This window comes from Medicago sativa, chromosome 8 (assembly GCF_051527215.1).
Source record: "Medicago sativa cultivar Bolivia chromosome 8, Bolivia_mono, whole genome shotgun sequence".
Classification (NCBI taxonomy): Eukaryota; Viridiplantae; Streptophyta; class Magnoliopsida; order Fabales; family Fabaceae; genus Medicago; species Medicago sativa.
In genome coordinates this window covers 72467661-72491837 of record NC_140756.1, presented here as the reverse complement: position 1 = coordinate 72491837, position 24177 = coordinate 72467661, and the positions used below count along the sequence as shown (strand labels likewise).

Here is a 24177-nt window from a genome sequence, read left to right as displayed (position 1 = left end):
TTTTTGGATATCCAAAATGCAAAATATATTTTTCTTATTTAATTTTTGGTGAGGAATATATTTCCCTTTTTTTATTAATATTACATAAACACGGTAAAATAATAAGTTTGATACAAAATATATTAAAAAAATTAAAATTACAGTATAAAATTATCGATTATATTTTAAACATATGAAGTAATAATAATATAGATTAAGTTAGTGCAATATATAAGATTAAAAACCAACAAGCAACATAACAATGCAATATATAATACTAATAAAAGAATAAATAAATATTAATATTTACTTTTGCGGTTCGGTTTGGTTTGGTTTTGAGAAAGTGATCTGAAATATGATCCGATCATAGCGGTTTTTACAAAACAACATCCAAACGCATCAAAAAATATTTGGTTTTTTGCGGTTTTCGATTTTCTTAGACCGGTTTGTTATTTTAATTTGAATCAGTTTGGATTTGAACACCCCTGGAGAGAGCTAACCTTCAACAACATGATTAGCTAATGTTCAAATTTTTATTGAAATGAAATGTGCGTACTTTTAGGCTTTGTTTGCGAGTTTGAAGGGGAGGGGAAGGGAAGGCTTTGAGGGGTGGAAAATATGAGGGAAAATGGAGAAATCTTTCAAATTTTTTAAAAGGGAAGGTTTTTAGAGATTGATAAATTAATGCATATTATTACTATATTTTTAATTTTTAAAATATTATAACAACATAGATTAAATTTGAAGAATTCATATAAACCCTCCAAAACCCCCCAAAACCCTCCTCCAATACAATTTTTAAGTTCCCACAAATGAGGAGAGTTTAGTATTATGAAGAAATGTTAACCCCCCAAAACCCTCCCCTCCCATTTTCCTCTATTTCTTCCACTTGCTCATTCCTTTTTTCCCAAGCCTTCCCCTCCCTTCTCCTCCAAACTCGCAAACAAAGTCTTAGTGATTGACCATGCTTTCAATAAATTGCCCTCGATGAAATGAAATGTAGAAAAAAAGAAGTTATATGTCATCTTTCAAAAAAAAAAATCATATGTCAAAATGCTAGAATGATTCGCACATCAAATGTCTAAAGCTTTTTTTGGTTGACATGGATGTCTAAACCTAATTGACTATTTGGCACATAAATTAGACTTTATGCAAAAACTCAAAAGGTTCAACTTGTGAATTTTTTTTTTGCAGGCCCTAGTTACCAAAAAAAATATCCAATGTGCCCTAGTTTGAAAAAAAATGTCCAATATGCCCTACTTTGCCATTTTCCCTTACATAGCTCCATCTGAGATGACACCATGTATCCTTTAGGATAGCTCCATCTCAGATGGAGCCATCCTACCTCCTTTTTTTTTCGATTTTAAATTTTTTTTTGCCTTATTATTTAATATCTCCTTTAGGGTAGCTCCATCTCAGTTGGCACCATCCTACTAGCTTCTTTTAATTCTTTTTGTTTAATTTTTTTGCTTTTCTATTTATTAAATTAATTTATTAAATAGAAATAATATAAAATAACTTAATAATATAGATTGATACATTAAAAAAAATTAAAACAACATAATTATATAAAATGATAAATATTACAATGAAAAGTACTACTGACGTGCAAGATTAAAATTAGGGCAATTTGTGCGATAATGACCCTCGCCTCGACACAATTTACATTTTCTTGGAAACTTCATCCATTTCGGTCCTAATGCGAGTGGTATTTGGACGACCCTTTTTCGGTCTTCGCGTAGATAAATTCGGGCAAAGTACAAATTCCACATACGGGGGCCAATAACTCTGGTGGTGAACAGGGTGGAAACTTCTGTTGTAAACAGCGTATACTCTCTCATTTCGGAAAACTGGATCTATATAGGAAGAATAGTCATGACTGAAGCTCGAACATGCACCTATGACATGTGAACATGGCATATGTAGAGCTTGGAATTTTCCACAGTCACACCACCTTGCTTGTAGGTCGACCTTGTATTCTCCCTTTGTCATTCCTTCCTTATGATCGATAGTTTCACGAACAGAGAAGGTGTATCCCATTCGATCAAAATGGGTGACTTCGTGAGTGGTTGACTTACTCACCTCTTCCTTAATCAAATCCATGCACTTTTCTGCAAATTGCGCACCAGAACCTATTGTTGCTCCTGCTTCATGTCCTCTTAATGCAAACAGCGCCGCTGTCCTATAGTAGGTTGCTTTGACCATAGCTGAAATTGGCATGTTGCGAATACCCTTATATATATTGTTCATTGACTCAATAAGGTTTGATGTCATGTGGCCCCATCTTCGACCTGCATCATACGCTTGAGCCCACTTCTCTTTTGGTAGATCGTCAAACCAATTTGCAGCTTGCTGGCTTTCCTCTCGAATTACTCTGCGGTAATAGTTGAATGATGGAATGTTTATTGCATATCCTGCATAAGGAAAATTCATGTCAGATATATTTGGAAAATATTATGCGGCAATTATAGTAATATGAATGAGAAATGAAATTGTTACCCATATTAAAAAGCTTTTTCGTAAGCTCCCTATCCTTGATCGCTCTCGTAAAGTTTTGTGCAATGTGTCGAAGACAGTACACGTGGAATGTCCCTTGCCAACCATTTTACGGATCGTTAACAGCGCTTTTTATTGATTCGTGTCTATCCGAAATCAAACAAAGTCCATCTTATGGAGTAATATGCGTTCTGAGATTTCTTAAAAAGAAACTCCAAGCCTCCTTTGTCTCGCCTTCAACGAGTGCATAAGCAATGGGAAAGATATGGTTGTTCCCATCTTGCGCAACAGCCAATAAAAACGTCCCTTTGTACTTGCCGTATAACCAAGTTCCATCAACTTGGACAATTGGTTTGCAAAATTTAAAACCTTCGATGGATGGATGAAAAGCCCAAAAGAGACGATGGAACATCCTCTTTCCATCTACCACAGTTTGAGTACCTTCTGTATATACAGGAAGTGTCTCTAATTGTACGATAGTTCCTGGAAGAGTGTCTTGCATTACCTGCAACCACTGTGGAAGATCGGTATAAGATTGTTCCCAATTCCCATAGATATCTTTGAGGCGAGGGTCATTATCGCACAAATTGCCCTAATTTTAATCTTGCACGTCAGTAGTACTTTTCATTGTAATATTTATCATTTTATATAATTATGTTGTTTTAATTTTTTTTAATGTATCAATCTATATTATTAAGTTATTTTATATTATTTCTATTTAATAAATTAATTTAATAAATTTTCAGCAAAAAAGTTAAACAAAAAGAATTAAAAGAAGCTAGTAGGATGGTGCCAACTGAGATGGAGCTACCCTAAAGGAAATATTAAATAATAAGCCAAAAAAAATTTAAAATCGAAAAAAAAAAAAAAAGGAGGTAGGATGGCTCCATCTGAGATGGAGCTATCCTAAAGGATACATGGTGCCATCTCAGAAGGAACTATGTAAGGGAAAATGGCAAAGTAGGGCATATTGGACATTTTTTTTTCAAACTAGGGCACATTGGATATTTTTTTTGGTAACTAGGGCCTGAAAAATTAGTTTTCATATAATTTTGCTTCACATAATTTTGTTTTGTCTTAGAAAGTCTTTATCAAAATTAGTTTTCGTTTCACATTTGTAAGTATAATATTTGACTTTTTAATATATGTGATGTGAGTATGAGTGTGACTGTCAGTATAATGTATTGGCAAATTAATGTGCGGTAAAAGCGATGTGAAGAGTACTCCAATGATGGTGTGATAAAAAATTTGTTTCTAGAAAAAAGAATTAAGACAATTATTTATATCAATTTGTTTCTAGAGTGAGGCGATATATCAATCTCAAATTTCTCTCGTATATATTGTGTTCGCCATTCTTTTACATTTTTCCTACTCAAAACAATAAACAGTATGATGCTTACTTGATATACAGTGAACTGTAGAAGTGTAGGGATTATGACGTGTTGACTTGAGAGGTTTAAGACTTTAGGTGCTCTTGACAATCAACAAGGTCAAATGTATACTTTGCATTACTAATTTATACTATTAGGGAATCAATTAAGAAAATGTTTAATTATGTCTCCTGAATTTGTTCATGAGCAGCCAAACTATATCAATCACTGCTTAGACTTTTTTGTATAAAAAGTGTTACTTTTCAGCACCACAAATTTGACATGTGGGCTTATATGTCTAAAAACTTTCTGTAAACCATTAATTCTGTAAATGTCTTTGTCAAATATGGACATGAATAATATTGGTTCTTGCTGTGAGTCAAAAAACAGCTTCAAATAAAGAAAGAAAAATGGGGATAGATATAGCTTAGCAAAATTGACGACCATATGACTTTTTAGTCCTCTAATAATTATTGAGATTTTAAAGGACATTTTTTCATAAGCAAATGTCCTTTATAATAGAGCCACTACCGACCACTAGAATTAGAAATCAAAGCTATGCTTCCAGAAATATCACCATACATGTATGTATAATAGTAAAGGATACCAGGTTGCCCTAGTATTAGTTAAGCTCCATATGCTTCAACCAAGCCCTCCCAGCTTCGTCAAAATACAGAGGCAGACTCGTCAAAATATAATCGATGAGCACTACCCTCCCTTCAATCGATACGTATTTTCCCTTCCAAGTAGCAAGCCTCTTCTCCAACAAATCCAGCACTAGCTTCCAAGTTTTGCATGATAAAATTATATTATCCGCGAATTGAAGCATATGGTAACTCAAAATATCATGCACTTAGAAACTAGAAAACATCCCCAAATTTGCAAAATTCCTTATTAAACGTGCTAAGCCTTCCACTGAACAATTAAGAAGAGAAAAGGAGCTAACGGCCTCCTTGTCGCAAGCCTCTTTGAGCAAAAAAACATTACACTAACGTAGTGTTACACTGTTCAATATCATTTTACTATATACATGTTTTTCAAATTTTACCATCGAGTTGTAAGCTTATATCATATCGATCAACCATGTAAAATTATACAAAAATATAAAATCATTTGATAAGTTATTGATACATATCAAGATGAGAGCGGTGTTCAATAAAAAACATAAATCTTCGATCCTGATGGGTCTTAATAACACATCAAATAATTTTAGATTTATGTCAAATTTTACATAGATGACCTATGTGATATAAACTTACAATCTAACTGTCAAATTTAAAAAATATGTATCGAGCCGAATAAAATGATATTGAGTGATGTAACATTAGATCAATGTAATTTGATCATTCCTTATATATATATATATACATATACATATAGGAATTTGCTAGGATACACCCACTAGATTTTATTAAGGTGTGTTTTAGCAAAAATATAACTAAAAAGTTGTTAAATACACCTTAAGGTGAATGTTGCTAAAACACACCTTCTAAAAAATAAGTGGGTGTATGTTAGCAACTCCTATAGGCATTTGGTAGGATACACCCACTTATTTTTCAGAAGGTGTGTTTTAGCAAGTTATAACTAAAAAGTAGTTAAATACACCTTAAGGTGTAACTTGCTAAAACACTCCCACATAAAAACTAGTGGGTGTGTTCTAGCAAATCCCATATATATATATATATATATATATATATATATATATATATATATATATATTCCACCTTTTGATTAAAAGTTTATATCATATAGATCATCAATGTAAAGTTTTACTAAAATTTAAATTATTTGATATGTTATCAGGATTAGGTCAATTGTACTTTTATCGAAATTTGTTAATTTTAATGAATCTTAATAAAGTACTCATTGTTACAGCCTAGTGGTTTGATTGTGAGGTCATTTTATATAGAATTATGGGTTCAAACCCAATCCCTCATATTCCCCCTCCCCATGTATGTGTTTATTTGAGAATGTGTTGACCATTAGTTTAATAGCAACAAAAAAAAATCTAAAAAACATATCAAATCGTTATAGATTTGTGCAAAATTTTACATGGATCATCTATTTAATAGAAAGAATTATGTTCTTCCCCCAACACATTTTGCTCGCGCCCAGAATGTTTTTCAAATATACCATTGTGTGAGTTAAGTCACGCTGCGTGACTTAACTCACGCACCTTATAATCTTTGTGTGACTTAAGTCACGCACCACTGAGCCTTTGCGCGAGTTAACTCACGCATGTTTGCCGATGGTCAAAACTGAAGAACAAATGTTTTTTCACTTTGGTCAGATTTTCAACATTCAATTAACACGTTTTTAACCACTTTTACACATTTTTTTTACCATATTTATGGTAGATACAAACTAGGTTATCATTTTTACCTATAAATACCCTTACAAACTTCATCTTTTCCTCACATTATCTCCTCCCACTCTCTCACCCTCTTTCTCTTCTTCTTTTTTGCTTCTATAGTCTCTAGGCTCTTTATACCCCTTTAGGTATATAGTAGTGGCTCTTGGGGGAAATAGTGGTCAGTCGAGTTGGGGAAAAGACATCATCCCTTGAGGTAAAATTAGGTTTGCTTCCTTTAACTCCCAAAATCTTTTTACCGTGGGTAAAAAGAATCATCATGGGGGTATAAAAGGAACCAAATTTAAATTTACCTCAAGGGATCTTGATGTCTTTTTCCCCAACAGGACTGAGCACTAGTTATTGCTATATACCGAAGAGGGTAAAAATAATTTTTTACCCCAATAGGGTAAAAGGAATAATAAGTAGATTAGTGAATTCAAATAAAATATATGTATTGATTATTGTAATGTTTGAATGATGTTAATAAAACGAGAGTTATATTTATTAATTTTGTTTTTTATTTGTATTTATATTTGCATTTATTTTATGTTTATGATTATGTATTGAATAAATAAATATTGAATAAATAAAATCGAATTTATTTTCTAATTTCGAATTTATTTTAAGTGCATAAATAAATTAGAATATAGCAAATAAATAATTTAGAATAAAGTGAACAAATAATTTAGAATATAGTAAATAATTTAAGTGAAAATAGTAAAAAAAAAAATTAGTCACTGTGCGCCACTTAACTCACGCCACTTAACTTAACTTGCGCATTATTTTACATTTGTGCTAGTTAACTAGCGCAAGGGCATTTTGGGCATGGCTGCAGGGCGCGAGTGTTTTGTGCTGGGGAAATAGCAGATTTCTAATAGAAATACTCGATCCAATACCACTGTTACTACATGTATGATCTATTTAATAAATTTTACATGATTTTTTTATTTTTTTTATAAATTAAAATGTTCAAAGAAAGTCGCTCATTCTAATACTACTACTAAAGTATGTTTAATGATAGAGGAACAAGGCTTCCTTTGTCAGAAGGCTCACAAAAAGTAAATTGTAGAATTAACTTTTTGATTTTGTTTGAAATAATTAAAAATAAAATAAAAAGTAGAATTAATTTATATTCGGTCTTGATAGACAATCACACCTGGATTGTGGGGAAATTCTTAGATAGTCATAAACATAAATCCAAATCATTTAGGCGCGCACACAACAATACACATTAACCAATATTTTTAATAATAATAATAAATTGATTTTTTTTTTCCATTTTACTTATTTACTGTATGTGGGTTTAAACCAAATATATATTTGTAGTTGCACAAGAATTGCTCCTGAAATGTGTTATTGTAACAGTAGCGTTATTGAAATGGTTTTGGAATATCGCTTGCACTCCCTTAAATAAAATTCTTTTGACTATAAAAAAAAAAAACACCTTTTTTTAATAAACTATAAATAATAAAATAAAAAACACATGAAATGTGTATTTGAATTGTGTTACGTCAAAATCACCAAAAGATGATATATGCATATTCCAATAGTTTATGACTCTATCGTGATCCAGACTTCTAACATAATGACACGAAGGACGTGACAATGGTGTTCCACAGGCTTGTCGTTTATGGGATGGGTCCATGCAAGGGCAAGTGAACTAGGCAATTTTGGACAAACCCCAAAACAATTTTATATAAAAAAATATTAAAAAAATAAACTTTAACAATAGACATAAATAAAAAATCTAACAATAAGGAATACCAAAATACCAAATATTAATTATCATGGACTATCGATGGAAGTTGGGTCAAGCAGAATAAGTTAGTCTTCTACAAACATGGTGAATCAAGGTGTAAGAGGAGGTGGTTTAATTTTGGTTAACATTCTTGTTAGTTGTTACTGTGTAAATCTATTTCTGGCATGTCTTACGATAATCTAATAAATTTATGAGATATTCTTACTTTTATCTAAGAGATTATTCTTACACCCAACCAATAAAAATATGACACATGTTATTAACTTTAAAAAAAATGTGATTTTAATTAAGGAAATGGAAACAATAAATGGTGGTGGGTGGTTTTTGTTAGTTAAAGAAAGTGGAAAAAGGAGAGAGAAATATTAAAAATAATGAGAAAAAATTATGATATTAATTATTTTTATTATTTTAATGAGATGTTTGATTTTAATTGGCTGGGTGTAAAAATAAGAATTTCTCTTAAGTACTTTGGCCTTTAAAATATAGGGTAGTGTTAACTTGTGCCCTTAGTGCACATGTTAAGAAAGTCAAAAGAAGAAATATTCTCTAAATTTTTTTGCATTTAATGGATTAAAAAGTTAAAAATTAAATGCAATGCACATATTCCAATATATTATTTCTATATTTGAATCATTAACTTGTGCCTTGAGGGCATAAGTTAACATTTCCCTAAAAAATATTCTAAGAGGTGTACACATTTCAAAACGGTGTAATAAGTGAAACGAGTAGTAGTTGATAGAATGTAGCCACAATTTGACCAAACGGGGTTAGTAAAGACGGAAGCCGTTACATTCAAAACATACCCTAGAAAATGGGAAATCATATTCACACGTGCATAATACAGAACCGGGTATTAAACGTGTATTCTACTTGCTCTCTCTATAAAAACAGGTTGGAAATATTTCTTCACAAACAAACAACGACACTTCATCTCTTCTCGTTCTTCATCTATCTACTTTTTTTCAACTAAGGTAACCCTTCTCATATATCCAATAGTTTAGACTTTGCATTTCATTCATTATTTGGCCTAATATTTTGACTTAATTTTCAGTTTGTGCATACAAAGAATTCAAGCTGAAAGATGATTCAAATTTCGTCCACCAACTACATGCCTGAATTTGTAAGTACACAACATAATGTATGTTTGGATTTGCAGTGAGATAAACAGAATCACTATCGTAATTTTGATATAAACGCTTCAACAAAATCGTAGTGTCACTCTGATTTTGCAAAACTCGCATGTCATAAAAATATCCATAGAAATATTCTAAATTTTTCTACCTTTACTATATTTCTTTGAATTAACAGGGATTAATGGAGGACACTACTTTGTTTAATGATCATGAATACCCAATGGACTCATATGCATTCGAGTTTGATGATATGGCATACTTCAAGTCTTTCTCAGCATCCCCACAAGAGAGTACTTATTCTTCTCATAACAACAACAGCAGCAAGCGAATCCATTCCGAAAGCACACAGAACAATTCTTTCCCCATTGAAAGTAGTCCTGATCAATCTGTTGCTTCACCTACACCAACAAAACTAAGACTCAAGTCTTCTTCATCTTCATCTTCATCTTCCAAGATCATTTCTTTTGAACCCAACATGGATACAAGGGTGAAGAAGCCTAAAACCGAGATTGGGTATGGAGAAAACTTGAATTTTGGAAGTGTGATATCTCAAGGTGATTATTATAAACGAGAGAACAAGGTTGCTGCAATAAATAGAAACCCTATTCAGGCTCAAGATCATGTTATTGCCGAAAGAAAACGAAGGGAAAAGCTTAACCAGAGATTCATTGCTCTTTCATCTCTTCTTCCTGGACTCAAAAAGGTACTATATATTATAATGAAATCTCATGCACATAAATATGCGATCTTTTTTTTTTTTGTCAAGTAGCCTAGTGGCTAAATCTCACACAATTTGATTGTGGAGAAGTGGAGTGTTAGGGGTTCAATCCCCGCCCCTGCATATAACATGCAATATGCCTCCCAACTGACCTAAGCTCACGGGGATATAAACATGTGTTCTTTAATATTGAGAGAAATTACATGCAAATTAAGTTAGTATAGTTGCAATTGAGGTCTATCAAGTATACAAATATTATTTAATATTAATCAATGTTTACTTTGCCTGCAGATGGACAAGGCAACTGTTTTGGAAGATGCTATAAAACATATGAAGCAACTACAGGAAAGAGTGAAGACATTGGAGGAACAAGTAGCCGATAAAAAAGTCGAATCAGCAGTTTTTGTGAAGAGATCTATTCTCTTCGACGAAGATGAAAGCTCCTCTTGCGACAAAAATTCAGACCAATCACTCCCAAAAATTGAAGCAAGGGTTTCTGGAAAAGACATGCTCATCAGAATCCATTGCGACAGATATTGTGGCCGATCTGCGACCGCAATACTCAACGAATTAGAAAAGCTTCGCCTCACTGTTCAGAGCACTTCTATTTTGCCATTTGGAAATAACTATCTTGATATAACCATTGTTACTCAGGTAAAATTTATTCAAATAGACATGAGTTTATACTTGTCTTAATTGCATGTTTGGTTCGTTCTTGATGTTTATTTTAAGTTTCTAGTTGGTCCAACTTGTTTCAAAGTGAGTAATGTTTTGGACCAACTTAAAATTTTTAAAACTTAAAGACCAACTTAAAACCTAATTAAAATGATCATAAGAGACCATTTTATGTTCTAGCCTAGTTTTTCTTGTGCCGAGTAGAATTCTTTGTTCATGTTGATATATTCTATTTGGCTCGTTAAAAAAAACATAAGAAATCAAACATGCAATTAAGCCTCTATATTTTATCTCGGAAAAATTAGTGACAGATTTTATTTAATTTTCATGGTTAATTTAATTTTTTCTTGCAGATGAATAAAGAATATTGCTTGACAATAAAGGATCTCGTAAGGAGCATAAGTCAGGTTTTGAGGCAGCTCATTTGATCTTAAAGCAACCATTTCAAGTCATCAAAATTTGTTGATGCATGTGCATGCTAATGAGTCATGACTATAGTCTATAGTAATGACCTTAGTTTATTATGGCTTTTTAGTTTTAATATCACAGTCATTTCTTTTTCCTTTTTTTTTTTTCCATCATTTGGATTACTGAGGTATATATCTGAGTGCAGAGTTCAACATATGATAATGCCAACGTGTTTTCCTTAATTTTTGCACAATGGCATTTTTTTAGAACTAGGCATATCTCTTTTCTTTTTCTTCACACAAGAGGGATTTTTTTAGAGGATTTGACTATTCAGATAGATCTGTTTCATCCCTCTTTCACGTTGTGGAGATTGAATGACAATATGTTATGTATTTATTTTTATATTGTTTCTTTTGTCGTTTTGTGGTGGATCCATTCTATATATAAAAATTCTTATGATTATTGTTTGTGAGTTGTGAATAAATGACAACATGTTCTACCAAATATAGTATGGGATACTCGTGTGGATGCATATCTTCAACTACTTATGATTCACGTTTATTTAATTCACAATGAATGAGATCAACGCTGTGCTTCTAATCTAATATTTTTGAATAAATATATAAATGACTAAATAGCTTCTACATAATCATAAACGATCTGAAATGCTGTATTTAACAATAAATCCATTTTGTATTGGAGTAGTTGACTAGAATTGGTGATTAATTGCCATTGGATCATGAGATTATTATATACCTATTGCAATTTAATATAGTAAACCCCCTAATCCTAATCCTAACTCTGGATATTGTCATTGGATCATACGACTATTTTTAGTATTACTAGTATACACGTATATATTTTTTCCATTCAGAGCAAAGTTAATATTATACTGCTAAACACACATGCTTAAAATCATTTTTATATTATTCTAATTATTTATTAACTTCTTTTATTTCTCTCTCACTCTCTAACATCGGTGTCTACAAAAATACAATGGTACTCCCTCCGTCTCAAATTAAATGACGTTTCGAGCGGTTCACATGTATTAAGAAATTTTATTAATTTTATATGAGAAAAAGATATATATTATGAGTTGATTTACAAAATTGTTCTTAATAAATGGTATGGAAAAATAAATTAATGAATTGAAAGAAGGAAGAATTATAAATAGTTAAGAGTATAGCCATGGAGAAGGATGTTACGGTGGAGCTTATGGGGAGGCGCGGTTGGGGGATTGATGGAGAGGCGTAGGTGTGGCGGCGTCGGTTGTTTGCATGGGAAGAAGAGAGTGTGAGGGAGTGTTCTCTTTTATTAAATAACTTTGTGTTGCAGGATGGTGTTCAAGACTCATGGCGGTGGCTTTTGGATCCTGTTCATGGCTATACGGTGCGGGAGTCTTATCGATTTATAACTAATAATGGTATCATGTTAGATAGGACTCTTGTTGAAGACGTTTGGCATAAGACAATTCCTACAAAGGTGTCCGTGTTGGTTTGACGTTTGCTTCAAAACAAAATTCCTACGAAAGATAACTTGTTGCATCGTAGAGTTTTGGCCTCAAATGACACGTCTTGTATGGGAGGGTGTGGTGAAATCGAAACAGCTCAACACCTTTTCCTTCAGTGCAATATTTCGAAAGATCTTTGGTATCAGGTTTGGAACTGGTTAGGTATTTATTCGGTGCCTGCAGGTGAGCTTCGACATCATTTTACTCAGTTTACTAAGATGGCGGGCATGCCTCGTTTTATTCATTTATACTTAAACATTATTTGGTTTGCAACTGTTTGGGTTATCTGGAAGGAAAGAAACAACAGGGTATTCCAACAGATAGTCTCTTCATCTCTTCTTTTGTTAGAAAAAGTAAAGTTAAATTCTTTTTTATGGTTGAAAGCCAAACAGATGTTCATTTATAGCTACCATGACTGGTGGAAAAGTCCCTTTCTTTGTATGGGATTACGTCTGTAATTTTTTGTTTTTGGTTGTTGCTCTTCGTGAATACCTTTAGACTCTGTAAATATTGTCGGTGTTCCTCTTTTTAGCACACCTTGTGCGGGGGGAAACATCGAAGGTTGTTATTAATATCATTTTGATTTGTTCAAAAAAAAAGTTAAGAGTATAATAGGAAAAGTAGCATTCACGTTTCATTGATATTGTGAAACGACATATAATTTATGACAATTTTTTTCTCAAAGCAATTTATAATTTGGGACGGAGGAAGTATAATAATTGGATAGTGTGTCAACGCTTAATAACTTTATATCAAATATCGTCCCCGTGAGTTTAGCTCAATTGATAGAAACAGTACATTGTAATATGCAAGAGTCGGGGTTCGAACACCAGATACTCCACTTACTCATCTTTAAGAGGTGAATTTCTGGTCACTTGACTACTCGACCAAAAACAAATTATATCATATACTTATATTGCCAACAATTGCAACCAATTAAGTCTTATCCTTATAAGTAGGATTGACTACATGGATTAAATTACATCATAATGTTCTATCAACAACAACCAAATCTTATCCTTATACAAAATAGTCATCATTTGAGGGAACTCAAAAATTGTATTGGGGGAGGGTTTTGGGGATTCTGCGGGTTTATATGAAATTTTCAAATTAAATCTTTGTTGTTATAATATTTTTAAAATTTAAAAAAAAAATTAATCACAAGCATTAGTTTATCATTCTCTAAAAAATTGCTCTTTTATAAAATGTGAAAAATTTCTCTACTTTTTTATATCTTTCACACCCTCTAAAGCCCTCCTCTCCAATCTCCCTAACAAAACCTAAGTGTTCTTTTGGTGGCACTATATTTGAGTCTCAAATTGTTCAAGTTCTCAAATTGACTCCCATCCTTAGAAAAGTACTAACTAAATTCACTTTAACATATTTTTAATATTCGTTCTTTTGTTGCATAAAATACATATAGGTACAACAACTTTATGAGAAATTCATTTTTAAAATGGTCAGAAAAATATAAATTTTGCTCAATAGTAGGTGTTGGTAGCACCATACTTGTTCCGAGCTAGCACAAGGTTCGATCCTTCGCGACCTTTAGGCCCACTTCTGAAATGTACTAACTCTCTGAAGCGATCCACTTGATCCAAGAAGCCTGCAATCTGTAACATCTCAACGAGCTGAAACGCCTACCAACAACTACCGGATCATGACATTGAAGGGCGCCATCCATAAAGGTTCCTCCATTATCCTCCAACAGCTCATCCTCGACGCCTATGAAAACATCATGTGATAGCAACACAAGGTACATATTCTTTCTATCTAAACCTCCCACACTTTGCTCTCTTAATGATTTAAGTTTTAGAGTGCTTCCAAGTACACCTCTCAACATTCAAACTCAACAGAATTTGCTTCAGTTCGGTCTACCATCTCGGTCCAATAAGATCACTGTTTTTGATCAATATTCATTTGAAACAGGACTATTACTTTTCCTACCTTATTGCATTCTCACGCACCCCGTAAATTTTTCAAAAATGCCCTGTGCAATTCGGATTTCATAATCTGATTTCATGTTTCACTAATTCGGATTCTAAAATCCGGACAATGCTTATGTATAATCAGCCATCAGACTCTCACATTTCAGTAGTTTTGAGTTCTGCTTTTAAAAATAACAAAAAACTAAGTAAAAAAATGTTAAAAACCTGTCAAATAAAATCATAAAAATACCACCAAAAAAATGCTAAAAATCAAATAAAACTAATGCAATTTTTTTCGGATTTTTTCTGATAATATGAAAAATTAAAAATGGGTCTAAACGATGGAATTTTAGATTTTGAGGGGCGGAGTCCCGTAAGAAGTTTCTTTTAAGGGAGTCATGATCCTTGAATTTTTTTTTTTTTTGATTTTCTGGGGAAGTTTCGGAGCAATCCGATCAAGTAGCCTGAAAACCCGATTTTTGACTAAGAACAGGTAACAATGACCCAAAACAGAAGGATGAGAGTTAGGAAGATTAATATTGTCCATAAAATGACTATCCATGTTACAAACATGTTTAGAATTTGTGCTGATACAGTTCGGATTTTATAATCTGAACTGTTTTTCCAATAAAAAAGGGTTTTTATGGGGTGTTCGGATTATGTAATCCGAAAAAAAATCATGTAACGCGCCCTATTTTTTGAGATTTTAGGATTACATTATCCGAAAATATCTGTAACTCATTTTTTCACCCTATAACAAAGGAAAACACCAGTTCGAATTATGAAATCCAAAAATTTCAAGGCATTTTTGAAAGAAAAAAATAGGGCGCGCGAGGAAATAAATAGGGTGGGAAAAGTAATAGTCTTCGAACAGAGGGCAAAGCCCCTTGTGGACTTGATCATACCTTTGACATAAGGGGCCCATATATGGTTGGTGATCTTATGTTAGAATACTGCTCTTTACCCAACATATTTTGCCCGCGTCCAACTAAAATACCGAAAATACCCTGCGCTAGTTAAGTAACGTAAGTGTTAAAATATGTGTATCTTAACATGCGCTGCGTAAATTAACTTACACTGGAATTAACACTTGCGTGAGTTAACTCACACAGAGATATTTTTGGAAGTTCAGTTGGGAGCGAGCAATAATTGTTGGGTAAAAAGCATAATTTTTATGTTATTCCAGACTTACAGGAAAGACAAAAGCATCAGCATCATATTGATTTTGATTTATTGGTCCCTTTCTCTCTTTTTTCTTTTTCCGCTTGATCAAAAAGACCCATTCTCCTTTTCCCACTAGCATTATCCTAAAGACTTGCCCATCAATTTTGAAACTGAAACAGAAACACTGCGAGTGTGAAAATTTCACCAGTACTAACTACCACATGGTCCACGTATTGATACAATGGAATTTGAAACCTACATCAATAAAAAAAATTATTTTTAAACATTTGAAAAATGAAGAGTATTCATACTCAACTAACTTTCGTTTGTATTGTCAATATATTTTTTGAGGGGTTGTATTGTCAATATGTATATTTGAGTTATACATCTCTCCAAATCAATATGAATATTTTTTTTCATTAGCACTTGTTAATACTGTTTTCTTAAGAACTTTCCTCGATGCTCTTTTTGAGTAATTGCAAATTGAAGAAAACAGACAACAATGCTTGACTTTTTTAAACTTTTTTTTTTTTTTTTACATATTTTAAGTGCATTGGTATATTTTTATTTTTATAATTACATGAATTTATACCCCAAGTTTCCAACAACAACGTGGCTATTATTCAGTATAGGGTTAAATATGTTTTTAGTCCCTATAAATATATCAACTTTTCGTTTTAGTCCCTTTATAATTTTCCTTCAACTTTTAGTCCCTATAAAATTTTCAATCACTACTTTTTGTCCCTATTTTTAAGTTAATTTTTGTATTTTTTAATGAAATTGTGCATAAATGTGTAGAATATTGTAAAAAAAATTCCTCAAAAAAATTAGAATTTTTTAACAAAACATAAATTAAATATGAATTTTTAACCTTCAAAAATATAAAAATTCATATTAAATTCATGTTTTGTTAAAAAATTCTAATTTTTTTTAGGAGAGATTCTTATAATATTATGAATTTTTCTGCAAAATTTTATTCAAAAATATGAATTCTACATATGAGTTTACTTTAAAAGAGGGACCAAAAGTGAAGATGGAAAATTTTATAGGAACTAAAAGTTGAAGGAAAATTTTAGAGGGACTAAAACGAAAAGTTTGTATATTTATAGGGACCAAAAATATATTTAACCCTTCAGTATATATATTAGAATAAGTTTTTTTTATTTTATTATTGTATTTCATAAATTGTTATGTTAGATTAGATGTGTAATAAGACCGGACGGAATATGATTAAGAATAATAGCATCAGAGAGAGTTATGGTAGTATCTATATATAGTAAAAAAAGATGGTTGAAATTAGGCATAGGTAATTTTGGCATGTGGATATAAGATTTGTAGATGTAAGATCAAGAGAGATTAAAGAAAGACTTAAAAAAGCTATAAGAGAAGCCCAGGGGTGGACAATCGGACGGGTTCGGTCGGAATCGGCCGGAAAAGCTCGATCCGATAGAAACCGCGGGTGATAATCCAACACCCACTCTCGTCCGTTAGCTTGAACGGTTTGGTCGGACGGCGGGTGAGTCGGTTTGTGGGTTGGATCGGGCGGTTGGCACAGTTTTTATTTTTGCAGAAACTCAGTAAAACACAAAAAATTGTCACAGTTAAGATGGGGAGACATGGCCACCATTGTCAAGATGTTCAAAGGTTGCGATAACTCAGAGAAATAAGAAGAAGAAAAAAAAGATGTAGAAGAAGTTCATGTTAGAAAAATGAAAGATATTCCATTTTGTGGAGCATGGAGGAAGATCCTCCTACTAGTTTCCTTGAGTGGAGCGGCGGCCTTGGTTCTTTAACCCTCTCACTGGGACTTTACTTGATTTTCTCAAACACACCTAAAAGAAACAATTCTTTTTAAAGGATAAAAGAAGTTCATGTTAGAAAAATGAAACAATTTTTTTTTATTGTTTTATGTTTTATTAGATTTAGTTTAAACGCAAGTGAAAAAATAAATATAAAAAGGTTTAATTAAATATCATATCATGTGCAAGTCACATGATTATTAAAGAAACACAAAACATTAAATCCAAGCCATTCAAATAATGAATCCGCGTGCATCAAATCAAATGGCTCCTATGCTTTCATGTCATCAATCCTTGAGAAAAAATAGATAAGCAAGCATCTTCTTCTCTGATGGTGTTACTACGTATACCTTTTCACCATCACAGTGCTGCACCTTAGCTCCTACACTTTGCTCGGTCGGGTTTCGGGTTGCCGTGGATTCGATTTGGTCAATCGGACTCGACCAGCTATAACCACAGAAGACCGTTTCACTGACCCGTTCACCCGATCTAACCGCATCAATCCGTTTTTTCGGTTTTCTTTGTACTGGTTCGGGCGGATGGCAGCGGTTCTCGGTTATTTGTCCAGCCCTAAGAGAAGCTATTAAAAAAAATTAGAGATTAATTAATGAGGTGGATCCAAATATAATTTATGATAGAACATCATGACATAATTTGATACATGTTGTCGATCCTATTTAGTGGGGATAAGGATTGGTTGTTATTGTTGTTGTTGTATTTTTTTTTTTGAAGGAGTTGTTGTTGTATTTTATAAATTAGATTTAATTGCACTTTTGGTCGGTTATTTTATTAAATCTCACAAAATTAGTCCCTTTTTTAAAATCAATTTTTTTTATCCCTCTACTTTCACATTTGATACAATTTTGGCCACGACCTGTGTTTTTGGACCCAAAAATTGTGCATTGTGACGTCAAAAATGGAATTTTAATACCTCAATTTGAATCTAAAGACTAAATATCACTTTTGATACTAAAATTCGCCTCTTTTGTTGTCAAAACTCGTACTTTTCATGGCAAAGACATCAGTTGAGATCAAAATTGCAACAAATTTAAACATAAAGGATAAAAAATAAAACTTTTGATTTTAAAGAAACTTTTGAATTTAAACATAAAAAAAAAAAAAAAAAACTTTTGATTTTAAAGAAAGAATCAAAAGTGCAGTAAATTGGTAACCAAAAAAAAAAGTGCAGTAAATTAAAACCTTAAAAAAAAACTATAAAATAATACGCCCTCCGTCTCACAATTATTGTCGCTTTAGCATTTTTTCGTTTTCTCAAAATAATTGTCACTTTACAATACCAATGCAGCATTTATTATTTTTTTCCACTATTATACCTTTATTTATTGAATTTCATCTAACTTAACTACTCCACTAACTATAATTAATAAGGGTGTTTTAGTAAATGTAACTAATTTTACCATTGAAATCAACACAATTAATCATTTTCTTAATAATCGTGCACAAACCTTAAACGACTAATATTGTGAGACGGAGAGAGTATGTTTCGTTATCTAAAGTTTTCAAAATGCTATGAACATGAGTTAAAGAACTAATCATCAACAACATGATTAATTAATGTTGCAATTTGATTAAGATGTGTATACTTTTGTTGGACTGTGTGCTTCCAATAAGATTGCCCTGTATGAAATGATTCAATGAACATGCAGAAAATACAAAGTTATATGTCAAAATGCTAGAATGATTTGCGCATCAATGTCTAAACCTTTTTTTGATTGACATCGATGTCTAAACCTACTTAGACTTCATGCAAAAACGCAAAAAGGCAAAACTTGTATACCATTCGAACACAAACGTATTCTAGGCATCTGTCTTCATATATTTTTGTTTTATCTTACAAAGTCTTTATGAAAATTATAGTTTTTGCTTCACATAGATGTAAGTATAATATTGGGGAATTAGTCACTTTAGTCCCTGAATGGGGAACGATTCGTCAATTTAGTCCCTGAATGCAGATAAATTGCAAAATAGTCCCTGAATGTAGACTTTGTTAGTCAATTTAGTCCCTGAATGCAGACTCCGTTAGTCAATTTAGTCCCTAAATGTAGACTTCGTTAGTCACTTTAGTCCCTGAAATTGACCATGCAGGGACTGTTTTGCATATTATCTGCATTCAGGGACTAAATTGACGAATCGTTCCCCATTCAGGGACTAAAGTGACTAATTCCCCTATAATATTTGACTTTTTAATGTATGATATACATATGTGATGTGAGTATGATTGTGACTGTGAGTATATAAGTATTGGCAAATTAACGTGTGTAAAAGCGCGATGTGAAAAGTATATTCCAATGATCATGTGTGATAAAATTTGTTTCTAGAAACAAGAATTGAGGCAAATATTTATTTATTTTATATCAATTTGTTTCTAGAATGAAGGCAATTATTTGCATCAACTTCAAAATTATTTTCTCTTTTATATCTATTGTGTTTGCCATTCTTTTACTTTTTTCCTACGCAATACAGTAAACAGTATGATGCTTACTTGATAGTATATAGTGAACTGTAGGATTATGGACGTGTTGACTTCAGAGGTTTAAGACTTTAAGGTGTTCTTGGAGAACAAACCGGAAGAAAAACAAATTTTGTATTACTAATTTACTAGTATTAGGGAATCAATTAAGAAAATGCTTAATTATATCAACCACTGCAGATTTTTTTTTTATAAAAGGTGTCACTTTTTAGCACCACAAATTTGACATGTGAGTTCATGTCTAACGCCCGTCAACTTTCTGTAAACCATGTTAATTCTTTTTTTGTTTTGTGAAGTAGTAAACTATGTTAATTCTGCTAATGTCTTTATCAAATGCGCACATGAATAATATTGACTCTTGCCGTTAGCTAAAAAGCAGCTTCAATCAAACGTACATAAAGAAGGAAAAATGAGGATAGATAGCTTAGCCAAATTGACTTTTTTTTTTGGCAGTGTAGCCAAATTGACTACTATAAAGGAAACAAACATCACAATTTGAATAGTGGTATCAACATTCTCTTTTAACACTCTTTTTAATACTTACTTTTTTTATTTTTCGAAATTTATGTGGAGCACACCATTTTATATTTTAAATGTAGGGTCAGCCCTAGCCATAGACCGAGAGTGTGGGAGCCTAGGGCCAAAAAAATTTATAGGCAGGGGGTGTATATGGCAAGCATTGTTTTATAGAGGGTATTTATAGCAAAATTCAGAAAGATTATGGCCCAAACATATTAAATAACTTCAGCCTTTTCTTTACAATTCAGCATCATTTCATTTTTACATCCCCAGCCCCAGCGCTTTAATTTTCACACCTCCATCATTTCGTCAGCCAAAGCGTAAAATTGAGAAATAAAACATAGAACGTAGAAGGAAAAGTAAAACACATAATTTCTACTCCTTCCCAGAGTCTAGCATTTGTGGATACTTTTTTGTGTTTCATATTGAAGCTAGCTTAAATTTGTATTTAACTTTCATAATATAATATGGTTTTCATCACGAAAGTTTCATGTTTGGGACATCAAATTTGGTCTTGTGTGATTTTTTATAAGTAACATATCATATTCTATTGACAAATGATAAAAGGTTTTTATGTTATTGGATTTGAGGAAGACTATTTTACTATAATTATGAATTTATCGTGATAAATGATAATGAAGCTCTTTGAGAAATTTTAGAGGTGGCAAATCAACTGAATTATCAAATCATATAATGAAATTTATATAATTGTGTTTCTTTATTTTCTCTATGCCGTTTTTCTCAACAATTAATATCAGAGTTTATGGTGGAAAACACATGGGAAATATCTTGAGAGTGAAAATCATTGAGTGACTGTAAAAGGGTAAATGAGAGAAATTTAGAGGATGCTCTTAGAGAACATTGTGAGCTAAATTTTTTGGTCTCCTTGTAACTCTTCGAACCAAGGGAAAAGAGTGAGAAAAAGGTATTAAAGAGCTTGTTGAAGTTAATTTTGTGTATCTCTTTGTAAAGATTCTTTGGTAGTGTATTGGAGTGATGTTCTCTCCCTCAAATGTAGGTCGGTGACGAACCAGATTAGGTAAATAAATTCTTGATGGGTTGTTCCTCTACTATGTACTCTCTTTATATTGTTTGTCTTTGCATTAATTGTGGTGTTTCTATGCACTTAGTCGTTAGATGTGTAGTTGGTTGAGACAGTTTGCTTTTTTTTCAAATTACAAATATAGTGTGTATGTGTGTGCGCGCGCGTGCGCATCTGTATGCAACCAAACCAATCAGGCCAAGCTAACTGAAGAATGGATAAAAAAAAAAAAAGATCTTTTAGTAAGTGAAACAACAAAAAAAATACCTAAAGAACTACATATAAGTTTTGTCCTAAAACTATTGTGATGTATTATTTTATTTTCTTTTTGTACAAACCATCTCAGGTTCACAAGTCTAACAAAAAGTTGTTTCAGAAATCGAATTTAGGTTTTCCATCTTTTTGGTTAAGTTCATTATTTTAATATGATCATTTTCGGTGTTACATCCCTTCCAAACGGGTAATTGAAATTGAGTTTAATTTGCATATATGGGTAACAAAAATAAGATGCCGACATGTCATTAGATGCATATGTAAAATTATTTTATAACATCTGTCTATACAAATTCTTCAATTCATATTTTTTTAAGCTTTAAATTTGTTTGGCCTAGTTAATTAATTATAGATAATGAAGTAATGTGTATTGGCACTTGTTTTAGAGAAGAGGATGGTCTTTTTTATGGAGTGAATTTGCATGGAACGAACTTGTTGATGTTGCGTGCAAGGTTAGGAGGAAAGAGCAAGCCTATATCTGGTTTACAAAGGGAAGAGATTTCTATCCCTGATGTCGTCTTGGCTGGTACGTCTCAGGTATAACTGTCCATTTCCGAAATCCAAACACGCCCTTAATAACTGTCACATTTCCGAAATAGTTTTGCTTAACGGAAACATTTTTTTTGTTTGTAAGGAGGTAATCGATTTTGTCGCTACAGAGATAGCAAAGTATGTTTTAACTCATCCTGATAATGATGAGGGAGCTGCACCCACCAAGGAGAAATTGGGCTTCACCCTATCATCATATCCAGTAGCCTTTTACAAGCACTACATTTCAACAAAAAAAACACCAACGACCCAGTTGAGTTAGTGGCTTGTAATTTTTTGTCTTTAATTTTAATGCACACACATACGTGTTTATTTAAAAGATTCACACAATATCAACATGTATTTAGTGAAAGAAAAAACAAACTTTTGAATTGAAAGGGATTGAATGCACGACTTTTACATTATATTAGTTTTTGTAACCAGGTTCGAAAAGGATTGGTGAAAAACCTAAATCAAGCATTGAAGAATCATGGAACGAAAATGCGTGTTTTTGCACTAGTTAAAGGCTCTCATGCTTGACTGATTAGTTTTGTGCTCATTCCATGTCTCAAACTACAGAGGACTCAAAACATTAATACTCAATAGGTTGATGACACCATTGGAGGTTTGGCTGGAGGAAGATACTACAACAGGGACAACGTGGCTACAATAACTCTTGGTATGAGCACAAATGCTGCTTATGTAGAACCAGCACAAGAAAGTGATCTTGCGCAATCTCCCAATTCAAATGAACTGGTTAGTGACTGCCATAGCTTTTACGTTGTTTTTTTACCGGCAAAAGAAAACATATATAAAAAAACGAGACTCGTATGGAATTCGGGAGGTGAGTAAAGTTTAATTATAATTGTTTCAATCAGAATTCGAACTTAATTTCTTCGGAATAATTTGTCCTTGACTATCTTTGATGCTCTCACTATTTATATAAAATCTTAAATTTCCTGATATAATGTTACAGGTAATTAGCATGGAGTGGGGAAATTTCAATTCCCCTCATCTTCCTCTAACATCATTTGACACTAGTTTTGATGCTGAAAACTCAAATCCTGGAAGTGGAGTATATTACATACTATAATCACAATTGATAATTTTCCTTGATATCTTGAATTGATCCTGAAACTTTTTTCCTTTTTCTCTTAGTTTTTTGTAAAGTTGATTTCAGGGATGTATTTAGGAGAAATTGTGAGACGCGTTTTGCTGAAGATGCCACAAGAAACAGCCCTATTTTGAGGCACCGTGCCTCCAAAATTGATGACTCCATACTCACTAAGGTACATGAAGCAACAGTTTTTACCTAAGTAGCATGGAGATTTTAGGTTAAGTTTGTGATCAATGTCCAACACTGACACGACACACACGTGGTTAAGATCAATTACAATCATTTTCTTAAGTTATTAGTGGTGCTTATGTGCCAGTCAAAATAATTTTTTTTAAAATGTTTCATCGTGACTTTGGATAAAGTCATTGGATCGATGTCTAACAACCAATGCAAATGGAAGAGCACCTATTTGAGGAGATCAACACCGTAAATGGATCTTCCAAGGATTAATCTCTAACTTTCGGAGATACTTTGGACAAACAAACAAATTAATTAATTATATTTCACATAGGAAATGCATAATTCAAATAATCTAATAGCTTTGTCACTTAATTAATTTAGATCTCCAAATATGGCTGCTATGCATCAAGATACATCAGAAGATCGTGAAGTAGTAGCTGAGAAACTCAACGAGGTCTTCGGGGTAAGAATATATGAGACCGGAGGAAGTAGTACACAAGATACAATAGAACGAGTTATGCACCATAATTTCACCTATAGTACAAGTTCATGGAGCCAATTTCTGCAACAACAAGACAAGCAATTGAAGAATTGCTCACAAAAATAGTACAGTCAATGCAATGACTCTTATTTCAAGGAATATACTCTACAACGTTCAAATCATTCCTTGCAACGTTCCAACCATCCTTTGGCTATATAAGAAGTGATAATGTATCTTCATACGTATTTTATTTA

General features: G+C 32.4%; 1 protein-coding gene and 2 pseudogenes across 2 annotated transcripts; 2 read left to right on the top strand and 1 right to left on the bottom strand.

Moving 5' to 3' along the window:
• Positions 1-1641: 1641 nt before the first annotated feature.
• LOC146901245 (uncharacterized) lies at positions 1642-3444 on the bottom strand (annotated as a pseudogene).
• A 5394-nt stretch (positions 3445-8838) lies between these two features.
• On the top strand, positions 8839-11358 carry LOC146901244 (transcription factor bHLH19-like). The gene is made up of 5 exons (XM_085737360.1): positions 8839-8928; positions 9009-9077; positions 9266-9793; positions 10100-10462; positions 10837-11358. The coding sequence occupies exons 2-5, from the start codon at positions 9039-9041 to the stop codon at positions 10909-10911; spliced, it is 1005 nt and encodes a 334-aa protein (XP_085593486.1). The 5' UTR covers positions 8839-8928; positions 9009-9038; the 3' UTR covers positions 10912-11358.
• A 10307-nt stretch (positions 11359-21665) lies between these two features.
• Positions 21666-24177, top strand: LOC146901243 (putative hexokinase-like 2 protein; annotated as a pseudogene). Its single transcript, XR_015023287.1, has 8 exons — positions 21666-21804; positions 22004-22154; positions 22252-22368; positions 22590-22664; positions 22752-22901; positions 23122-23220; positions 23304-23434; positions 23824-24177. The product of XR_015023287.1 is annotated as a putative hexokinase-like 2 protein (transcript).

Excerpts from the sequence above, each read along its gene's own strand:
- LOC146901244 (XM_085737360.1), top strand. The coding sequence starts at position 9,039 with ATGATTCAAATTTCGTCCACCAACTACATGCCTGAATTT. Across the intron at positions 9,078-9,265 it reads CCAACTACATGCCTGAATTT|GGATTAATGGAGGACACTAC; the intron begins GTAAGTACACAA and ends TTGAATTAACAG. Across the intron at positions 9,794-10,099 it reads TTCTTCCTGGACTCAAAAAG|ATGGACAAGGCAACTGTTTT; the intron begins GTACTATATATT and ends CTTTGCCTGCAG.